The sequence below is a fragment of the Pelophylax lessonae genome, assembly GCF_965119305.1.
Source record: "Pelophylax lessonae genome assembly, chromosome: 1".
NCBI classification, from domain to species: Eukaryota; Metazoa; Chordata; class Amphibia; order Anura; family Ranidae; genus Pelophylax; species Pelophylax lessonae.
In genome coordinates, this window is record NC_138768.1 from 700,924,906 (window position 1) to 700,947,210 (window position 22,305).

Below are 22,305 nucleotides of genomic sequence, written 5' to 3' on the forward strand. Positions count from 1 at the left end.
ATGATCCACACACTACAGAACACCACACACACTTTATGCATGATCCACACACTGCACAACACCAGACACACACCGATCACATATTTTGCACATGATCCACTCACTGCACAACACAATGCACACACCAATCACATACTTTACACATGCTTCACACACTGCACAACAATGCACACACAGCACCACACAATGCACACACCAATCACACACTTTACACATGCTCCACACACTGCAAAACACAATGCACACACTGCACAACACAATGCACACACCAGTCACACACTTTACACATGCTCCACACACTGCACAACACAATGCACACACTTTACACATGATCCACACACTACACTGCACAACACAATGTACACACCGATCACACACTCTACACATGACCCACACAATGCACACACCGATCAGACACACTTTACACATGACCCACACAATGCACACACCGATCAGACACACTTTTCACATGATCCACACACTGCACAACACCAGACACACGATCACACATTGCACACACAATGCCATGCCTGGATCACACACACAGCTGCTTCCTGTCATCTGAAACTTCATGCAATGTCTGTGTGTGCTGCTCGGTGCAGTGTGCTCAGTGCTGTGTCTGCTATCACTGCGATGTAAACAATCAGCATAGATTTCCCCTTTGTGTGTATGTCGGTGATACGTGGCGGCTCCCCGGGAGGAGGAGGAGGGGGGATCGGGTGTACAGTGTGTGGCGGGGCCGGGGAAGGACTTTGCTTTTGTTCTGCTGCATGCAATCAGTCAAGTGGCAGGTTGTTGCCTGTTGGGGACAGAAGAAATGTCAGCCATTGAAGGGACATTTCCTGCACCGTCCACACTGAGCAGGGACAGGCAGGCGGGCTACACAGTGCATAACTTGTGTGTTGTGTGCACACTGGGGAGGACATGTATCCAGGACATTGTGTGTTATTGAATGCAGCATGACACCGCCTCTGTATACATGGCTCCTCCACCACTACAGAGACTGGAAGTTCTACTGTATACATGGCTCCTCCACCACTACAGAGACTGGAAGTTCTACTGTATACATGGCTCCTCCACCACTACAGAGACTGGAAGTTCTACTGTATACATGGCTCCTCCACCACTACATGGACTGGAAGTTCTACTGTATACATGGCTCCTCCACCACTACAGAGACTGGAAGTTCTTCTGTATACATGGCTCCTCCACCACTACAGAGACTGGAAGTTCTACTGTATACATGGCTCCTCCACCACTACAGAGACTGGAAGTTCTACTGTATACATGGCTCCTCCACCACTACATGGACTGGAAGTTCTACTGTATACATGGCTCCTCCACCACTACAGAGACTGGAAGTTCTACTGTATACATGGCTCCTCCACCGCTACATGGACTGGAAGTTCTACTGTATACATGGCTCCTCCACCACTACAGGGACTGGAAGTTCTACTGTATACATGGCTCCTCCACCACTACATGGACTGGAAGTTCTACTGTATACATGGCTCCTCCACCACTACATGGACTGGAAGTTCTACTGTATACATGGCTCCTCCACCACTACAGGGACTGGAAGTACTACTGTATACATGGCTCCTCCACCACTACAGGGACTGGAAGTTCTACTGTATACATGGCTCCTCCACCACTACAGGGACTGGAAGTACTACTGTATACATGGCTCCTCCACCACTACAGGGACTGGAAGTTCTACTGTATACATGGCTCCTCCACCACTACAGAGACTGGAAGTTCTACTGTATACATGGCTCCTCCACCACTACAGAGACTGGAAGTTCTACTGTATACATGGCTCCTCCACCACTACATGGACTGGAAGTTCTACTGTATACATGGCTCCTCCACCACTACAGAGACTGGAAGTTCTACTGTATACATGGCTCCTCCACCGCTACATGGACTGGAAGTTCTACTGTATACATGGCTCCTCCACCACTACAGGGACTGGAAGTTCTACTGTATACATGGCTCCTCCACCACTACATGGACTGGAAGTTCTACTGTATACATGGCTCCTCCACCGCTACATGGACTGGAAGTTCTACTGTATACATGGCTCCTCCACCACTACAGGGACTGGAAGTTCTACTGTATACATGGCTCCTCCACCACTACATGGACTGGAAGTTCTACTGTATACATGGCTCCTCCACCACTACATGGACTGGAAGTTCTACTGTATACATGGCTCCTCCACCACTACATGGACTGGAAGTTCTACTGTATACATGGCTCCTCCACCACTACATGGACTGGAAGTTCTACTGTATACATGGCTCCTCCACCACTACATGGACTGGAAGTTCTACTGTATACATGGCTCCTCCACCACTACATGGACTGGAAGTTCTACTGTATACATGGCTCCTCCACCACTACATGGACAGGAAGTTCTACTGTATACATGGCTCCTCCACCACTATAGGGACTGGAAGTTCTACTGTATACATGGCTCCTCCACCACTACAGAGACTGGAAGTTCTACTGTATACATGGCTCCTCCACCGCTACAGGGACTGGAAGTTCTACTGTATACATGGCTCCTCCACCACTACAGGGACTGGAAGTTCTACTGTATACATGGCTCCTCCACCACTACAGGGACTGGGCTGTCTGCTCAGATTGGAGGAAGTTGAATGTGGAGTATGAGAAATGACGTGTGTTTATAGGACCTCTGTGTACATAGTGCCTCTACCAGTAGTGGGATTTCTGCTTTTGTATATGTATCCTCAACCAGTTCAAGGACTGCGGTGTCCTGTGTGTACATGTATTCTCAACCAGTTCAAGGACTGCGGTGTCCTGTGTGTACATGTATTCTCAACCAGAACAAGGACTGCGGTGTCCTGTGTGTACATGTATTCTCAACCAGAACAAGGACTGGGGTGTCCTGTGTGTACATGTATACTCAACCAGAACAAGGACTGGGGTGTCCTCTGTGTAAATGACTTAAACATCAATATAAGGACTACCAACCAGTACAAGGACAGAAGCTCCCTGTGTGTTTGGCTTATACTCCAGTATAGGGACTGAAGTGTCCTCTGTGTAAAGGGCTCTTCCATGAGTACAAGAACTGGGGGTGTCCTATGTGTGCGTGATGCCTCCACCACTACAGGGAATGGGGTGTCCTATGTGTACAATCAAGTAAAAAATTCCCTTTGTAAATGCTCCTGGAGATGGCTTTCTGTAAGTGGGTGCTGTAGCAGCTGTCAGCTGGAAACTGGTATGAACACATGTCAAAGCATATGTGACCAGCACACCATGGATCTTCAGAATCGCATCCAAATGCCCAATGAAGGGGTCCCAAAATGTCATTTGATCACTTTTTTAAACTTTTGGATTTATTTTGGTTTTGGGTCTAAAGATTCATGGTGTGCTGGCAATTGAGTGTCCTCTGTGTACACAGCTCATCCACCAGTACAAGGACTGTGGTGTCCAATGGGTACATTGTACACTACAGGGACTGGGGTGTCCTCTGTCTACAATCAAGTAAAATGTTCCCTTGGCAAACACTCCTTGATGGTGAGCAGTAAGAGGGTGCTGTAGCAACTGTCAGCTGGAAACCAGAACCATCAACACTTGTCAAAGCATATGTCACCTGCACGCCATGCATCTTCAGAATTCCATCCAAATTTCTGATGAAGGGCTCCTGCGTGGTCCCGGAATGTCACAATTTAGTAAGTGGTTTGATTACTTTGAATAACTTTTAGACAGTATTCTGAAGATCCATGGTGTGCTGGTGATATATGCACTTGGGGTGTCCTCTGTGTACAAAGTTCCTCTACCAATACAAAGACTGGGGTGTCTTTTGTGTACACAGGTCATCCACAAGTAAAGAGAATGGGTGTCCCTGTTTATGAGGCTTATACGCCAATATAAGGACCGTGGTGTCCTCAGTATACGTTACTCCTCCACCGTATAATAACTGGGTTGTCCTCTGTGTATGTGGATCTATCATCAGTACAAGGACTGGGTTGTCCTCTGCATACATGGCTTCTCCACCAGTACAAGCTTGTGGTGTTTCCATTATACATGGCTCCTCTATTAACAACACTAGGACTAGGGTGGTAGTGTACATGGCTCCTCCACCAGTACAAGGACTGGGTTGTCTCTGGCATACATGACTTTTCCAACTGTAAAAGACTGTGGTGTCTCGTGTACATGGCTCATCCAGGACTGTAGGGACTGGGGTGTCCCCTGGGTACATTTCTTACAGTACCCAATCAGTTTCGTGTCCTCTGTGTGTATGGTTTGTACATCTTTACAAGTGCTGATGTGTCCTCTGTTTAGTTTACCTTACCAGTATAAGGACTGGGATTTTTGCTGAATACATGGCTCTACACGGATGGAGTTATCCTCTGTGTACCTGGCTTCTCCACCAGTACACGTCCGGGGACCTCTGTATGCATGGCTACTCCACCAGTACAATCTGGGGTTCTCCTCTGTATATGTGGCTCCTCTGCTAGTACATGTTTGGGGTTCTCCTCTGTATACGTTGCCGCTCCACCAGTACCAGTCCAGGATTCTCCTCTGTAATAGTGGTTCCTCCACCAGTACAAGTCTGGGGTTCCCTCTGTGTGCCTTCTTTCCCCACCAGTACAAGTCCAGGGTTCTCCTCTGTATGGCTCCTCCAGCAGTACGAATTCTGGGGTTCCCCTCTGTGTCTTTTTTTTATACATGGCTCCTCCACCAGTACAAGGACTGGGTTGTCCTTTTGTGTACTTAGCTCCGCTACCAGTACAAGGACAGGGTTGTCCTCTTTGTATATGGCTCATACACCAGTACAGGGACAGGGTTGTCCTCTTTGTATATGGCTCGTACACCAGTACAGGGTTGTCCTCTCTGTATATGGCTTGTACACGAGTACAGGGTTGTCCTCTCTGTATATGGCTTGTACACGAGTACAGGGTTGTCCTCTCTGTATATGGCTTGTACACGAGTACAGGGTTGTCCTCTCTGTATATGGCTTGTACACGAGTACAGGGTTGCCCTCTCTGTATATGGCTCGTACACCAGTACAGGGACAGGGTTGTCCTCTCTGTATTTAGCTTGTACACTAGTACAGGGTTGTCCTCTCTGTATATGGCTCGTACACACCAGTACAGGGCCTGGGTTGTCCTCTCTGTATATGGCTCATACACCAGTACAGGGACTGGGTTGTCCTCTCTGTATATGGCTCGTACACCAGTACAGGGCCTGGGTTGTCCTCTCTGTATATGACTTGTACATCAGTACAGGGACTGGGTTGTCCTCTCTGTATATGACTTGTACACCAGTACAGGGACTGGGTTGTCCTCTCTGTATATGGCTCATACACCAGTACAGGGACTGGGTTGTCCTCTCTGTATATGGCTCGTACACCAGTACAGGGACTGGGTTGTCCTCTCTGTATATGGCTCGTACACCAGTACAGGGACTGGGTTGTCCTCTCTGTATATGGCTTGTATACGGTACACCAGTACAGGGACTGGGTTGTCCTCTCTGTATATGGCTTGTATACGGTACACCAGTACAGGGACTGGGTTGTCCTCTCTGTATATGGCTTATATACGGTACACCAGTACTTACACTGAGGTTTCTGCTCAGTCAGAAGGAAGTTGCATAAGGAGCATGAGAAAGGGAACTTGTTTTGTCTGTTCTGCCAAGCCTGGATTATTTTGTGATCACACACAGCTAACCCATTCTCCAGATGAGATTTCCATTGTTTTATCAGCTTACTCTATATTCTTTAGGCTAGTGTGTATTATTTTTATGCAAGTATGTATGTGCACACATGTTCTGTATCCAAACAGTACTAAATCAAAGACAGCTTTTAAGCACTTTTCCTTTCATGATACAAATATGCTACCAATGCAAAATAAAAAGAAAACCACATTTGGGAATACATTTTTCTAAGCGTTCATGATGGTGATATGCAATGTTTCCGCATTTTTCTCAAATGATTTCAACTGATGTTTTTAATGACCAAATATTTTAAAACAATTTTACGTATGGTTTACTATTTGCTACAAATTAAACGCACTTTTCTGATGTACTTTGACGGGAGAATTCCCCCAGCACCTGGCAGACGGTTCACTTAGCAGTCACTGAGAGTCTCCAGTACAAGCTATCAGATGTTAGATCTCAGCAGTGTAGCCTGGAAGTTGTTTGATGATTAGTGCCTGGGGTTATTATTACTAGGGTTGTCACCTGGCGGGTACACATCAGACTAGTTGCCAATATTATTATTAGGAATGAGATCATAAAACTGGTATTTTACCAAGGAAAGGTGGCAATCTTTTGTTGTTACACTCCATCTCTTTAAGGCTACGTTTCCACTATTGCGGCAACAAAGTCGTGCTACTTCTAGCGCGACTTTGTAGTGTGACTTGTTTGCGGCTACTTCTGGGGACTTCAGTGCGACCTTCCTTCTATGAGGGACAAGTCGCACTGAAGTCGGCCCAAAAGTAGTGCAAAAACTATTTTTCAAGTCGCTGCGACTCAAGTCGCAGCAGTTAGAACAGGCCAAATTTAAATGAATGGCTTTTGACTTGCTGTGCGACTTGACAAGTCGCAATAGTGGAAACGGAGCCTAATACTTTCGATAAATAAAGGTCTTTATATGCACATGCTGTACAAATCTGTATAAAGTAAACAAATTTTTGAAAACATAAAATTATTTGATAGGTAACTACAGGCAAATATAAAAGGAGACCTGATGCAGACTGTCACCATTAGGGCCGGTTCACACATATGCGATGCGGGGACTCTGCAAATCCACTGCGGGTTCCCGCATCGCACTCAACTCGCAGGCAGTTCACACTGCCATATGCGAATCGCTGGGGTTGTCTTGAATCGGATTGCATAGGCGTGAACACCCATACAATCCGAATCTGGTGCAGTCCAAAAAAAGGCTCCTGTGCAACTTTGGTCTGAATGCGATGCAAATTCAGCCATACAATCTGTATGGCTGAATTTACAACGCACAGGCATCACATGTGATTTGAAGGGCAGTGCGATGCGAATCACATGCAATGTCTGACATCGCATATGTATGAATCGGGACTTAACCACTTGCGCCCCGCCCAGCGTACATTTACTGCGGCACTCTGCCGCTGCTGGGCAAAGCGACGTAGCCCTACGTCGCTCGCTCAGGAGACTGTAGGGGGTGCGCTCCCACCCCCGCTCATTACCTGGGGAGCCAGCGTGTGTGACCCGCAGCTCCGATGGGCGCCGGCCACTCGCGTTTCTTCGCAGCAGAGAGAAGGGCAGACAGCTGATGTAAACACAGCCGTCTGTCATTCTCCCTGAAGTGATCACAGAGGCTATGTGATCCTGCTATAAAGAATCGCATGTCTCTGTGATTACTTCACAAGCCACACCCCTAGGGACACATTTAACCCCTTGATCACCAGTACAGTTAACCCCTTCCCTGCCAGTGTCATTATTACAGTAACAGTGCATATTTATAGCACTGATTACTGTAGTATTGTCACTGGTACCCCCAAAAGTGTCTAAAATGTCAGTTAGGGGTCCGATCTGTCTGCCACAATATTGCAGTCCCGCAAAAAAAATCGCAGATCGCCACCATTACTAGTAAAAAATAAACAATAAAAATTACATAAATCTTTCCCGTAGTTAGTAAACGCAATAACTTTTGCGCAAACCAAACAAAATACGCTTATTGCGATTTATTTATTTTTTACCAGAAATATGTAGCAGAATACAAACTGGCCTAAAATGTTAAAAAAAATTTGATTTTTTTTTTTTTATATTTTTTTTTTTTTGAGAATTTCATATAAAAAAAAATGTTTTTTTTTTTTTTCCAAAATTGTCGCTATTTTTTTGTTTATAGTGCAAAAAATAAAAATCGCACAGGTGATAAAATACCACCAAAAGAAAGCTCTGTTTGTGGGAAAAAAAGGACGTCAATTTCGTTTGGGTACAGCGTCGCACGACCGCGCAATTGTCCGTTAAATTCAGGGAGTGCCGAATCGCAAAATAGGGCCTGGTCATTAAGCAGCCAAATACTCAGGGGTCAAAGAAAAGAGGAAGTAAACTTCTCAGGGCCGAGTGTTTGTTTTTTCGAATGAGATCGAAAAATTAGTTCAAATGATTTTTCGTATAGTGTATGGCCAGCATAGACAGAAATATTGCATGGCACTAAAATTGAAATAAGTGAAGGAGATCTGAATACTTTATGAATGCACTGTACCTGCTCTGTGCAGTGGTATTGCACAGAGCGACCCCCAACCTCCTCTATTGGGGTCCCCTGCTGGCATCCTAGGCTTCTCTTCCTGCTTGCTATGGGGACACTTATGCGGGCTCGATCCCAAGTCCGGTTGTGTGCTTCTGTAGACACATGTAGGGGCAGGGCAGCTCAGCCCAGCCCAGCCCCTGCTCCCTCCTTATTGGATTTAATTGACAACAGCAGGAGCCAATGGCAATGCTGGATCAAAATAGGTAAATATTAAGGGGGGCTGAGCATGAAAACCTTAACCACTTCTGGGCTAGAAGGTTTTACCCCCTTAATGATCTGGCTTTTTTTTGCGAAACGGTACTGCGTTACTTTAACGGACAATTTTCGCGGTCATGCGACGCTGTACCCAAATAAAATTGATGACATTTTTTTCCCCCACAAATCAAGCTTTCTTTTGGTGGTATTTGATCACCTGTGTTTTTTTAAACGAGTGACAATTTTGAAAAAAAAAAAATATATATATTTTTTACTTTCTGCTATATAACATTCCCAATACAATTTTTTTTTTTTTATAAATCAAATTTTTTCATCGTTTTAGACCAATATGTATTCTGCGACGTATTTTTGTTAAAATAAAAAATCCCAATAGGTGTATATTGATTGGTTTGCTCTAAAGTTATCGCGTCTACAAAATACTAGTAAAGGCGGCGATCAGCGATTTTTAGCGGGACTGCAACATTGCGGCAGACAGATCAGATACCTAATTGACACTTTTGGGGGGACCAGTGACATTACTACAGTAATCAATGCTAAATATATGCACTGTTACTGCACTAATGGCCCTGGCAGGGAAGGGGTTAACACCAGGGGAGATCAAAGGCTTAAATGTGTCCCTAGGGGGTGCTTTCTGACTGTGGGGGATGGACTTGCTGGATGAACACAGAGACCTGTGTTCCTAAATAGGAGGAACACATGATCCCTGTGTTCATCACTGACAGAACAGCGGTCTGCCGTGTTTACATCGGCAGACCGCAGTTCTGTCTACACGGGGAGCGATCTCAGGTGCACGGCGGACATCGCGTCTGCCTAACCCGCTGATTGGCTTCCCCTGTGGCCAGTCGGCGCGCGTGCGCCCCCACTAGCTGTCTCACAAAGCGACGTACAGCTACGTCGTTTCACGAGACAGAGCCAACCTGCCACAGTAAGTCCGGCAGTTGGTCGACAAGAAGAAGAGAAAAAAAAAACCTTTAGCCTTTACAACCAGTAGAACCACTTCCTGCCCGCTGTCAAATGACGACAGAGCAGTGCGTCTCTCGCTCTAGGGCGACGTTGTATAATGGCTCCCAGTTTAGCCACGGCTCTTTACCCATGTGATCGGCTGCGTCCAATCACAGCCAAACAAAGGAAGTGCCGTTTATTGGCTTTTTCTCTCTCACACTGACAGAGGGTGAGGTGAGGTGAGGTGAGCTGATAGGCAGCGTCTCCTCACAGGGAAATCTTGTAAAGGTAATCAGGGCACTGATCAATGCAGCCACAACAGTGCCCATCAGTGACACCTATCACTGCCCTTCAGTGCTGCCTATCAGTGCCCATCAATGCAGCCTCACTAGCGTGCATTAGTGTAGGAGACTGACAAAAACTTTTTTCTTTCAAAATGTTTTTTCTTTTTTTTTTCTCCATATTTTTTTTATCAAAAAAATAAAGAACCCAGCCGTGATTAAATACCACCAAAAGAAATCTGTATTTGTATGAAGAATGGGATAACAAATTCATATGGGTACAGTCAGTGCTGTATGACAGCGCAAATCTCATTCAGAGTGCCACAGCACTGAAAGCTAAGAAGTGGCCTGGGCAGGAAGGGGGGGAAAGTGTGCAGTATTGAAGTAGTTAAAGGTAGAGGAATAATCTGTAATAATTATCCCATTCCTCGCTGTAGCAGACTATCGGTTCTCATCTTTTCTTTCCACCGGTCCAAGTTGTGGGCAGGATGCACAGCATGGAGGAAGCCTGCTGGAGCAAGGAATAAAGTACCTATTGTAGCTCATCCCTGTACCCATAGACTTGACAAGCATTTAAGCATGGATCCTCAAACTACGGCCCTCCAGCTGTTGCGGAACTACATATCCCATGAGGCATTGTAAAACTTTGACATTCACAGACATGACTAGGCATGATGGGATTTGTAGTTCCTAAACAACTGGAGGGCCGTAGTTTGAAGACCCCTGATTTAACAGTTAAGCTTGCCTTTTAATGAAAGGACACTTGTATTTATTGCAGTGCAGGAGTAGCAGCCCATCTGTAATAGCCCATTTATAAATTTTTATTTTTTTACTTATACAGCATAATTTTCTCTGTTTTAGGCAAGGCATCTTTATATTTGCGACTTCCACAAGAACTTAATTCAGAGTGTAAGAAACAGACGAAAACGGAAGGGTAGTGATGATGATGAAGGGGACTCCCCAGTCCATGACACGGATACTCCGGAGGTATACTTTTCAAATCTACGTTTTTATCTTAGTGTACAGTCATTAGTGTACTAATGGGACTGTGTATTTATTGATTTATGGTTTTGTATGTGTAACAAGTCTTCAAAGGACAGTTTATTGAGGCATTTAAAAGTGTCATTAAACCCACATCATAAAAACTATCAATAAATGCTGTATTATAGTGCCTTGGAAAAAGTATTCATACCCCTTGAAATTTTCCACATTCTGTCATGTTACAACCAAAAACGTAAATGTATTCTGTTGGGGATCTTATGGGATAGACCTACATAAAGTGGCACATAATTGTGAAGTGGAAGGAAAGATAAATGGTTTTCAAAACTTTTTTTTTTTTTTTTTTTTTTTTTACAAATAAATATCTGAAAAGTGTGGCGTGCATTTTTGTTACATAGTAACATGGTTACATAGTTAGTGAGGTTGAAAAAAGACATCAGTCCATCCAGTTCAACCTATGATGTGTGTGTGTGTGTCTACTGTTAACCACACATTGTATACCCCTGTATGTTGTGGTCTTTAAGGTGCCCATCTAATCGTTTTTTGAAACTATCAATGCTCCCTGCTGATACCACTGTTTGCGGAAGAGAATTCCACATCCTTACTGCTCTTAGAGTGAAGAACCCCCTGCGTATTTTAAGGTTAAACAGCCTTTCCTCTAGTTTTAGTGAGTGGCCACGCATCTTATTGTATTTCCTTTCTCTGAATAGGTTTTTCCATATGCTAGGGTTTCCAGTACAGTATTTGTACATTGATATCATATCCCCCTCAATCGTCTCTTCTTCAGAGAGAATAGGTTCAGTGCTTGTAGTCTTTCCTCATAGCTGATGTCCTCCATTCCCCTAATTATTTTTGTTGCCCTTCTCTGGACTCTTTCCAGTTCCAGCACATCCTTCCTGAGGACCGGTGCCCAGAACTGGACAGCATACTCCAGATGTGGCCGGACCAGAGTCTTGTAGAGTGGAAGAATAATCTCTTTATTTCTGGAGTGAATCCCCTTTTTTATACATCCCAGTATTCTGTTGGCTTTGCTTGCAGCGGCTTGGCATTGCATGCCACTGCCAAGCCTGTTGTCTACCAGTACCCCCAGGTCCTTTTCCATCCTAGACTCACCCAGAGGTTCCCCCCCTAGTAAGTAGCTTGCTTTCTGGTTTCTGGCACCCAGGTGCATTACTTTACATTTTTCAACATTAAACCTCATCTGCCATGTAGTTGCCCACCCCATTATTTTGTTCAGGTCCGCTTGTAAGTTTTCCACATCCTGCCCAGAACATATTGGCATGCTTAGTTTAGTATCATCCGCAAATACTGAGATTTTGCTTGATATCCCATCTTCTAGATCATTTATGAATAAATTAAACAGGATTGGCCCCAGGACAGAACCCTGGGGGACCCCGCTTTCCACACCCGCCCAATCCGAGTACTCCCTATTAATCACCACCCTCTGTAATCTCCCCTGGAGCCAGTTCTCTATCCAGGTACTCACCTTATGGTCCATACCTACCTTCCTTAGTTTGAACAGTAAGCGTTTGTGGGGAACGGTGTCAAAGGCCTTTGCGAAGTCCAGATACACCACATCCACAGGCTTTCCTTTATCTAGGTGGCAGCTCACTTCATCATAGAAGGTTAATAGATTGGTTTGGCAAGAACGATTTTTCATGAATCCATGCTGATTACTACTAATAATACAGTTTTCATTACTAAAGTTTTGTATGTGGTCCCTTAACATCCCCTCCAAAATCTTGCAGACTACAGATGTTAGGCTGACCGGTCTATAGTTACCCGGGATATATCTTGGCCCCTTTTTAAATATTGGTACCTCGTTGGCTTTTTTCCAATCAGCTGGCACCATACCCGTCTGTAAACTAGCCTTAAAGATCAAGAATAATGGTCTGGCAATCACCTGGCTGAGCTCTTTTAGAACCCTCGGGTGCAAGCCATCCGGTCCCGGTGATTTATTTATGTTAAGTTTCTCTAGTTTAGTTCTAAGTCTATCTTCTGTAAGCCATGGCGGTATTTCCTGTGTTGTTTAGTTTGGCCTTACAAGCTGGGTTAGTGTAGCCCCCCGATTCTTTTGTTCAGTTGTCTTTACTCTGATACCCCTAACTAAAATCTAGTGGAACCAATTGCCTTCAGAAGTCACCTAATTAGTAAATAGAGTTCACCTGAATGTAATTTAGCCCCCCTTCACATTGGGCCAATTTGACATGCGATTTGACATTTCAGATCGCATGCCAAATCGGAGCCTATCACCCGCAACGGCACCGTCTGAATTCATTCCCAAAAGTAGTTTCTGCACTACTTTTGGCAACTTCAAGGGCGATTTCAATAGACATCAGTGCAGGAACGCACACAGATGTCTGTCAGATCGTCCCCGAACTCGCACTGACAAGCGGGTTTGAAATTGTCCGAGTTCAGCGGAACTAAAACCCGCCCTTCCTGTGAACGAGGGATTAATCTCAGTATAAATACAGCTGTTTTTTGAAGCCTCTAGAGGTTTGTTAGAGAACCTTAGTGAACAAACAGCATCAAAAAGGCCAAGGAATACACCAGACAGATCAGGGATTAAGTTGTTGGTTAGATTATATAAAAAAAAAAAAAAAAAATATCATCCTCTGAAAATAGAAAGAGTATGGCACAACTGCAAACCTACTAAGATATGGCCGTCCACCTAAACCGACAGGCTGGGCAAGGAGATCATTAATCAGAGAAGCAGCCAAGAGGCCCATGGTAACTCTGGAGGAGCTGCAGAGATCCACAGCTTAGGTGGGAGAATCTGTCCACAGGACAACTTTCAGTCATACACTCCATAAATCTGGCCTTTATGGAAGAGTGGTAAGAAGAAAGCCATAAAAAGTCCTGTTTGCAGTTTGCAAGAAGCCATGTGGGGGACATAGCAAACATGGAAGAAGGTGCTCTGGTCAGATGAGACCAAAATTGAGCTTTTTGGCCTCAAAGCAAAATGCTGTGTGTGGCAGAAAACTAACACTGCACATCACCCTGAACACACTCTCCCCACCGTGAAACATGGTGGTGGCAGCATCATGTTGTGGGGATGCTTTTCTTCAGCAGGGACAGGGGAGCTGGTCAGAGTTGACTGGAAGATGGAGGGAGCCAAATACAGGACAATCTTAGAAGAAAACCTGGGGCAGAGGTTCATCTTCCAGTAGGATAACGACCCTAAACCTACAGCCAGAGCTACAATGAAATGGTTTAGTTCAAAGCATATTCATGTGTTATGCTGGCCATACACTAGCCGAAAAATCACTTGAAAATCTGTCATTTGGTCAGTTCGTTCATTTTTCGTCCAGTTAATGGGCACAAATAGAAAGTTGATTTTAACTTTTCAGAGCCGAAAAATCGAAGGAACAGTTTAGAAAATTCTGCTGAATGAACAATAAATTGAAAGGTTAATGTTTTTCTCAGGCAAAAAATTTGGGGGAGCATACCCATGTATTTCTAAAGCTGCTGCAGCTATGAACCAAAAGACATGTATATTAAAAAATGTTTTTCTCGCCCGAACTGTTTGCACTAGGCATATGTGACAAACCTGAACGAAAAACTGATTCATTTATGTCCATTGAACAATTTATCATTTGAAATTCGGTCATTAACATGTTGGCACGATCGTCTGCTCTCACTTCCGATTTTTTTGAAAATGAGTTTGAACGATTTTTGGCTAGTGTATGGCCAGCTTTAGAATGGCCCAGTCAAAGTCCAGACCTAAATCCAATTGAAAATCTGAGGCAAGAAAATTGCTGTTCACATACGCTCTCCATTCAAACTGACAGGGCTTTAGCTATTTTGTAAAGAAGAATGGGCAAAAATGTCACTCTAGATGTGCAAAGCTAGTAGAGACATCCCCAAAAAGACTTGCAGCTGTAATTGCAGTAAACGGTGGTTCTACAAAGTATTGACTCAGGGGGCTGAATATAAATGCACACCACACTTTTCAGATATTTATTAGTAAAAAAAAATGTGAAAACCATTTTTAATTTTCCTTCCACTTCACAATTTATGTGCCACTTTGTGTTGGTCTATCGCATAAAATCCCAATAAAATACATTTTATGTTTTGGGTTGTAACGTGACAAATGTGGAAAATTTCAGATGTGGTTTTTTTTTTGGCTCAAAAAACGTCACAACCGATTGCCAACTTGTGCCCATTAACTGGCCGAAAAACGAACAAACTGTCCAAATTACCGAATTTCATATAGCGTATGGCCAACATTAGATGTGTGTGTTTTTTGTTTTTCTTTTTTTTATTAAAATAATGACATTGCCACCATCCACATACAGAAAAAGAAGGGACAATATAAATTAAACAGTATGTGTATGTTTATTATCACTTTAAAGTATAGCATTTGTTTTAGATTTGATGGAGAGAGAATAGAACACCTGCCAGGTTTTCATTGCTGTCTGAACCCCCATTATGGAGATTCCCCCTCTCTATTTCACTCAAAAGTGAAAGTAAATTCCAAAATTATGGGTTGTCACCAGAACAGTAATAGAGGGAAATCTTCCCATGGGGGGCACTAGTTTGGGTGACCCTGGTGAATACATCCCTTTTTGAGGGATTTTAGAGCCCTTTCACACCGGGGAGCTTGAAAACGTAAAAAATAAGTTACACCCAAGCACATAAAATCCCCCACGTGACGAGGCACCTATCGCGGCGCATGCTGGAATAAGAGCAATATCTCTAGCGCCAGACCTTCTTTGTAATGCTTAGCTGATGACTTATAGGTGACTTTTAAAGCCTAGCCTATGGAAAATAATATATAGGGTACTGACATGTTTAAGGTTTGACATGTTGGGTTTCTATTTACTCAGGAAAACCTCAGCTTTTGTATTTTACTTAAAAATTGGGTAATTTCTTGCATTGGAACTACCACTATTTTATCCTCTAGGGCAGGGGAGGGGGGGTCATCACGGGCCGTATCAGCATTATGGTTGCCTTCAAGGGGCCAGTTGTATCTGTAGGACTAGATTTCCAGAGCACCCCACCACCCCCTTATATTTAGATGTCAAGAGCCTCCCACCATCAGAAGTAAAGGACCCCCCCACCCTCCCTTCCATCACAGTGCACCCCACTTACTTTGTGCTATTGCAAAGCTGCGATGCAGAAAATTCAGGGTCTGAAGGAGGTCCAGGGGAGGGCTGGAGTCAGCTTCCAGAGTCTGCTGAATGCTGAGATTAGGGGACGTGGAGACGAGGGGGTGCTTCAGCTGCACAGAAAGGAGACGTTCTGTCCTCCACTCTGCTGCTGGCTGCTGAGAATGGAAGGGGGGTCAAGACGAGCCTCTTCGTGGTTGCAGGGAGAAGTGTAGTATCTGGAGGAGTTCTGTCCTCCTCTCTGCTGCTGACTGCTGAGAAGGGGAGGGGGGATCAAGACGAGCCTCTCTGTGGCTGCAGGGAGAAGTGTAGGATCTGGCGGAAGAGTTCTGTCCTCCTCTCTGCTGCTGACTGCTGAGAAGGGGAGGGGGGTCAAGACGAGCCTCTTTGTGGCTGCAGGGAGAAGTGTAGGATCTGGCGGGGGAGTTTTTTCCTCTCTGCTACTGACTGCTAAGACAAGGTGGAGAGGAGGGTGGTGCCGTAGCTGCAGGAGAGATACAAGGGCCACATGAAATGGCCTGGAGGTCCAGATTCGGCCCCAGGGCCTTGTGTTGGACACATGTGCTCTAGGGTCTGCTTTCAGAAAACATTTAATGTTTGGGGGTTTTATGTAATCCTCAGGCCTAAAATTATTTTTTTAAACATGTGCAAAAAAAACGAAAAACAGCTCTGGCTTGTTAAAGGATAAGCTCACCTTTGGGAACATGTTACATGTTCCACTCGTAAGATTTTTTAGGTAAAAAAAATGGCTCCTAGATTTAAAGAAAATTTGTCAAGCCCTGCTTTGTCATAGACCAGGAGCAAGTATGCAGATTTTTTGGGGATTTACTACTTACCATTCATTGAGGCCAAAGGCAGCCAGGGAATATTTTTCTCAGTATATCTCCTTTATTCTCCTGTTTCCAAACACTAGGTTACTTGGGGATTTTTTTTCTGTGTGTGAAATAATGGAATCATTTTACCAGAGCATACAACTGAATGGAAAAGACTTTCTTGGCCACCCAGTGTTGGGGCAATAGTGGTTGGTGATGATTTCTTTGACTCATCCTTTGTTTTCTATGAGGATGTGTCGGGAATGTTTCCTGTTATTCTTCTGACAACCTCTGTAGCCATGAAGACACAATTTTGGGCAATCTGAGGTTGCACGTTTTTGAAATAAATTTTCAATCTTTCTGTAGCTGCTGACTTTTAAGAAACAAACCCTTACCAGACCATGGAGTACAGTGTTGTCAATTCACCGATGGCCCAAGCAGACCTCATGGGACAGCACAAAAGAGCAATGTAATATGAACATTAAAAGAGAAGTATGTGTTTTTTTTTTTTTCAGAATCCTACTTACCTGGGTCAGATGTTGCATCTGTCCCCCGCTGGCTCTTAAGACTCAACTGAGAGATCAAACACCGCTGCTCACTCGGTTCTCAGGGCTTTCTGAGCAGAGAGCTGGTGACTGTCAGTCACTGTCTGTCTGCTCTGCCCCACGCCACCCCAACCCCCGCTCACTGGATGGCGGGGCTATGGATGGGGCGGGAGTGGCCGGCTCAGGCTCTCAGCGGCTCACTGAGAGGTGGAGCTGAGTGCCGGTCCAGGCATGTGGGCAGATCCCAACTTCATTGTCGCGATCTTCTGGGAGCCTGGACTGGCTCTGTGATGTCAGCCGACAGCAGGCTTCAGGCTACTGTCTGCTGAAAACGGGTCACAGGAGTGTGGAACAAACTGCATCCCTGTGAGGCCTACACAAATGAGTTTAATGGGCTAGAATTGGCCACAACGTTAATTTTAAGGGGTGACCCAAATTATACAATTATTGTGTCCTTTCACAACGGAATAGATCTAACATTATGGGCACAGACCACTTTCAGATAATATGACCTTGTCCACCCAGAACTAGACTGGATGACAACCCCCCCACTAAACAACACCATGACAGACATACATAAGGTAATAATATAAATAGGGGGGAGCTGCAGATTGATGCTCCCCTCAGGTGGCTGCAGAAGCAGGAGCGGCGCTACTTATACCCTCCAGCGGCTGCTGCTGTAGCTGCCAAAAGTCCCCAATAGGAGCGCAGTTGCTGTGCAGTTCTTCAGTGCTATTGCCCATAGAAACCTGCCAATAGAGGGAAGGGGGAAGACAAAGACAGCAGAACGCCCCATGTTCTGCCCCATGGTACCCCCACTGAATGCTAGGGGCCATATTCTCATCTAGACAAGAATTGAGGCAGTGGGAGTGAGTACATGTCAAGAAAAGGTATACCCGCCCCCCTCCCAAAAATGAAACTTCAAATGCAGTAGGGAGTGGAGGGGGGAAATGAGCGGTACACTCAATTTTGAGTGATGGTCTTGTTTAAGTCTAAGCCGATTTTTCACAGGCAAATGGCACATGTAGAACATTAAAGTGTTACTAAACCCACAACAGTAAAATCAGTCTGTATCTGCAGTAAGGCATGCTTGTTATACTCATTGTAGGTTATCCTCCGCATTGTGTAAAAAGGCTGTTTGATCCTTTTTTTTTTTTTTTCTGATCCTCCCTGTCTTCCACAGTCCCCAATCTATCTCCTGATCGAAAAGAGCCTTCTCATTCACCCAAAGATAAATTAATCACTGGTCTTATTAATCACCGGCATACATTAATGCTGTCCAGTTCTGGGCACCGGTCCTCAGAAAGGATGTACTGGAACTGGAGAGAGTCCAGAGAAGGGCAACAAAAATAATTAGGGGAATGGAGGGCATCAGCTATGAGGAAAGACTACAAGCACTGAACTTATTCTCTCTGGAGAAGAGACGCTTGAAAGGGGATATGATATCAATGTACAAATACTGTACTGGCGACCCTAGCATAAGAAACAAACTATTCAGAGAAAGGGAATACAATAAGACACGTGGCCACTCACTAAAACTAGAGGAAAGGCGGTTTAACCTTAAAGTACGTAGGGGGTTCTTCACTGTCAGAGCAGTAAGGATGTGGAATTCTCTTCCACAAGCAGTGGTATCAGCAGGGAGCATCGATAGTTTCAAAAAACTATTAGATGGGCACCTTAAAGACCACAACATACAGGGGTATTCAATGTACGGTTAACAGCAAACACACACACACACACCTCATAGGTTGAACTGGATGGACGGATGTCTTTTTTTTCAACCTCACTAACTATGTAACCAGTCATTAATCATCACTGAGCAGACATCAGCGTGTGTTCCTTAAATTCATAGACTATCCAAGAACTTACAGCATTTCTAACCTATGTAGGGTTTCTTATTTCAGCACACTTTGCAGAGGTAGATTGATGTGCTGCATTGCTTCCACTTACTGTATAATCTGTTTTTACTAAGGTGCTGTAACTAGGCCACTCTGTACTAATGAGGGCTGGCTGCTGGGCACTTAGTTTAATGTCCTTCTGTGGCCTGATTTGTTCAGTTTAAAGTGATTCTGTGGACTTGAAAAATAAATCCCCTTCACATGACTGGATGTGTGCAGTGAATACAGGCTTACTTTAGCTCCCTTTCCACATTAGTGAATCAGATCCAGGCTCACTTTATAGGCTATATTGTCAAAAGTATTGTGGCACCTGCCTTTTACACACACATGAACTTTAATGGAATCCCAGTCTTAATCCGGAGGAATGTTTGACCATTCTTCCAGAGGCACATTTGTGAGGTCAGGCACTGATGTTGGAGCAGAAGGCCTGGCTCGCAGTATCCACTCTAATTCATCCTAAAGGTGTTCTGTCAGGTTGAGGTCAGGACTTTGTGCAGGTCAGTCAAGTTCCTCCATCCCAAACTCGCTCATCCATGTCTTTATGGACCTTGTTTGTGCACTGGTGCGCAGTCATGTTGGAACAGGAAGGGGCCGTCCCCAAACTGTTCCCACAAAGTAGGGAGTGTGAAATTGTCCAAAATGTCTTGGTATGCTGACGCTTTAGGAGTTCTCTTCACTGGAACTAAGGGGCCAAACCCAACTCATGAAAAACAACCCCACACTATAATCTCCCCTTTACCAAATGATTTGGACCAGTACACAAAGCAAGGTCTATAAAGACATGGATGAGTCGGTTTGGTGTGGAGGAACTTGACTGGCCTGCACAGAGCCCTGACCTCAACCCAATAGAACACCTTTGGGATAAATTAGAGCAGGGACTGCGAGCCAGGCCTTCTCGTCCACATCAGTACCTGACCTCACAAATGTGCTTCTGGAGGAATGGTCATAGGAATGTTCTATAGACACACACCTAAACCATGTGGACAGCCTTCCCAGAAGAGTTGAAGCTGTTATAGCTGCAAAGGGTGGGCCAACTCAATATTGAAAACTACGGACTAAGACTGGGATGCCATTAAAGTTCATATATATAATATGTGTGTGTAGAGGCAGGTGTCCCAATACTTTTGGCTATAGTATATCTCTTCAAAGCAAATCACACTTTGGTAAATCAAGTTCTTAGCATATTGCCCTTACCACGTGTACTCCCTCCATAATTATACATATCCTTTGGTAAATGCACATACTACACAAACAGCAATTCAAATTTGTAGAGCATTCCCATTTTATTGAGTAGTCTTGTGATTTATTATAAGTTGCTGGTCATAGCACAGAATCTTAAGTGCAATACGTAGCCATTGTTCTTACGGTCAGAATGTTGTCGATTTTGAAATTTCTCTGTTCCCATCTGAAGTGTGACTAAATACATTATTACTTCTTGTCTGCTTGCCAGCCTGGGCATTGCCTTGAGCCCAACTTTCTGTTCTTCACCCCTACCCACCCCTCAAAAACGCCTTCTATATTTTTTTTGTTAACTTTGTAAATTAAATATCAGCGAGTACAGTGGTAAACATTCATGCTTACTGGCTCTCCATAGCAATATAAAGAGAAAGGGCTTAAGAGGAATTCCACTAACAGCAATGTGTTGAGCGTCAACCATGCAGGAAATGGCAAAACCTCTCCCATTGGGGTACAAACAGGCCTAAAAACCTGATCAAAGGTCTATCCCTTCTCAACTATGTAAAAAGCAAAAAAATACAGTTAATGATTACCTGTTTATTTAAATTTGACTGATTTGGTATTGTGTTTGATCTCGCTATCTATTACAGTGATTTTTAATAACCTAATAAACAAGTTATACTTACCTGCTTTGTGCAATGGTTTTGCACAGAGCAGCCCAGAACCTCTTATTCTGGGGTCCCCTGTCAGTGCTCCTGGCTCCTCACTTCTGCTGCTTGCTATGCAGGATCCATGCATGCTCAACCCAGAGCCAGGCTATCTGCGTCTATTGACACGCAGCAAGGCTTTCTAATAAGCTGCATTAGATCATTAAGCTGTAAAACCATCCATCAGCATTTAGCAGTGTCTCATCAAAAATATTGACAATATGGTTGCTTTCATTGTGATTAGTAACATGTTAAAAATCATTGGTTCTCAAACTTCTTTTTCAGGCCCAAATTTTTTGGCCATACGCCTTTTGTTTGTCACAGAAGTACACTTACGTTTGGTCTCCTGTGACCCAGAGTCGGCTAATAGGGGGCTGTTGTCTGCTATCAGTTGAAGGGGCACTGCTATGCCAGGCTCTGAAAGGATCTTGACAATATTGTTGGGATCCACCCGGCTGCCTGATTGACAGCTGGTACATGGCTGAGAGCCAGAGCCTGCTGTGCCCATCCCCTTGCCAGCCTGTGCTCCAGTGAACGCTTAAGTGGCAGAGCTGAGCGGTGACTGTTGCCTGCTTGGAGTATAGACTGATCACTGAGTGATCAGCAGTCATGTGATTTCTCCGTTTTTGGTCTTAGTGCCAAGGTGGGACAGCTGTAGCATCACACCCATGCTGCAGCATGGAGGTGAATATGTAGGTTTATTTTTTCGTAAGGCAAAATTTCTCCTTTTAGGTTAAAAAAAAACTGTCCTTTTTTGTTTTTCCATTTATTTTCCCCCACCCTACAGGACATACATCTTAAAGCGTAACTCCACTCCACTAAGATCTGTGTTAAGGATTTTAACAAACTTTGTGGGAGATTCCTACCTTTTTGTTATTCTGAAGAAAAAACTGTTTGCTCCTTTGTGCCGATGGGAGTGGTTTTGTAATTATCAACCAGCTGCTGCAGAATTAGGGCTCTAATAAGGAAAATTGCTGGGTCTGCATCTTTTTAGACCTTTGGAAGTATCACCAAAACAACAACATTTTTGTTGCAGGGGATGCCAAAAATCTGACTTGTATCTTAGTGTAGCCTTCTGGAAAAATCCATAAGCCAATCACACAAGCAGGAAATTATATTTCTTGGGGATGTTCTGTACACATTCTGTGCACAAAACCCCTCCAGGTAGCCATATTGCATTGCACTTTACAAAAATGACAGAGCTGCAGATTGAAAAGGAAAGGTAATTTTTAAAAACATTAAATTACAATATGACTTGTGTTACAATTGTATATGCTATTTATTTTTTTATTTGCTATTTTTTACTCCATGAAAGTGGAGTTACCCTTTAAAAGGATAAGTTCACCTTTTTTAAC

At 44.2% G+C, this 22,305-nt stretch overlaps 1 protein-coding gene across 1 annotated transcript in view; it reads left to right on the forward strand.

The window, feature by feature from the left end:
* SAP30 (Sin3A associated protein 30) overlaps positions 1-22,305 on the forward strand; it is a 32,409-nt gene that overhangs the window by 923 nt on the left and 9,181 nt on the right. Inside the window, exon 2 of the mRNA XM_082243893.1 lies at positions 10,564-10,689. Within this exon, the coding sequence (XP_082100019.1) occupies positions 10,564-10,689 (126 nt within the window). The remainder of the gene's footprint in view (positions 1-10,563; positions 10,690-22,305) is intronic.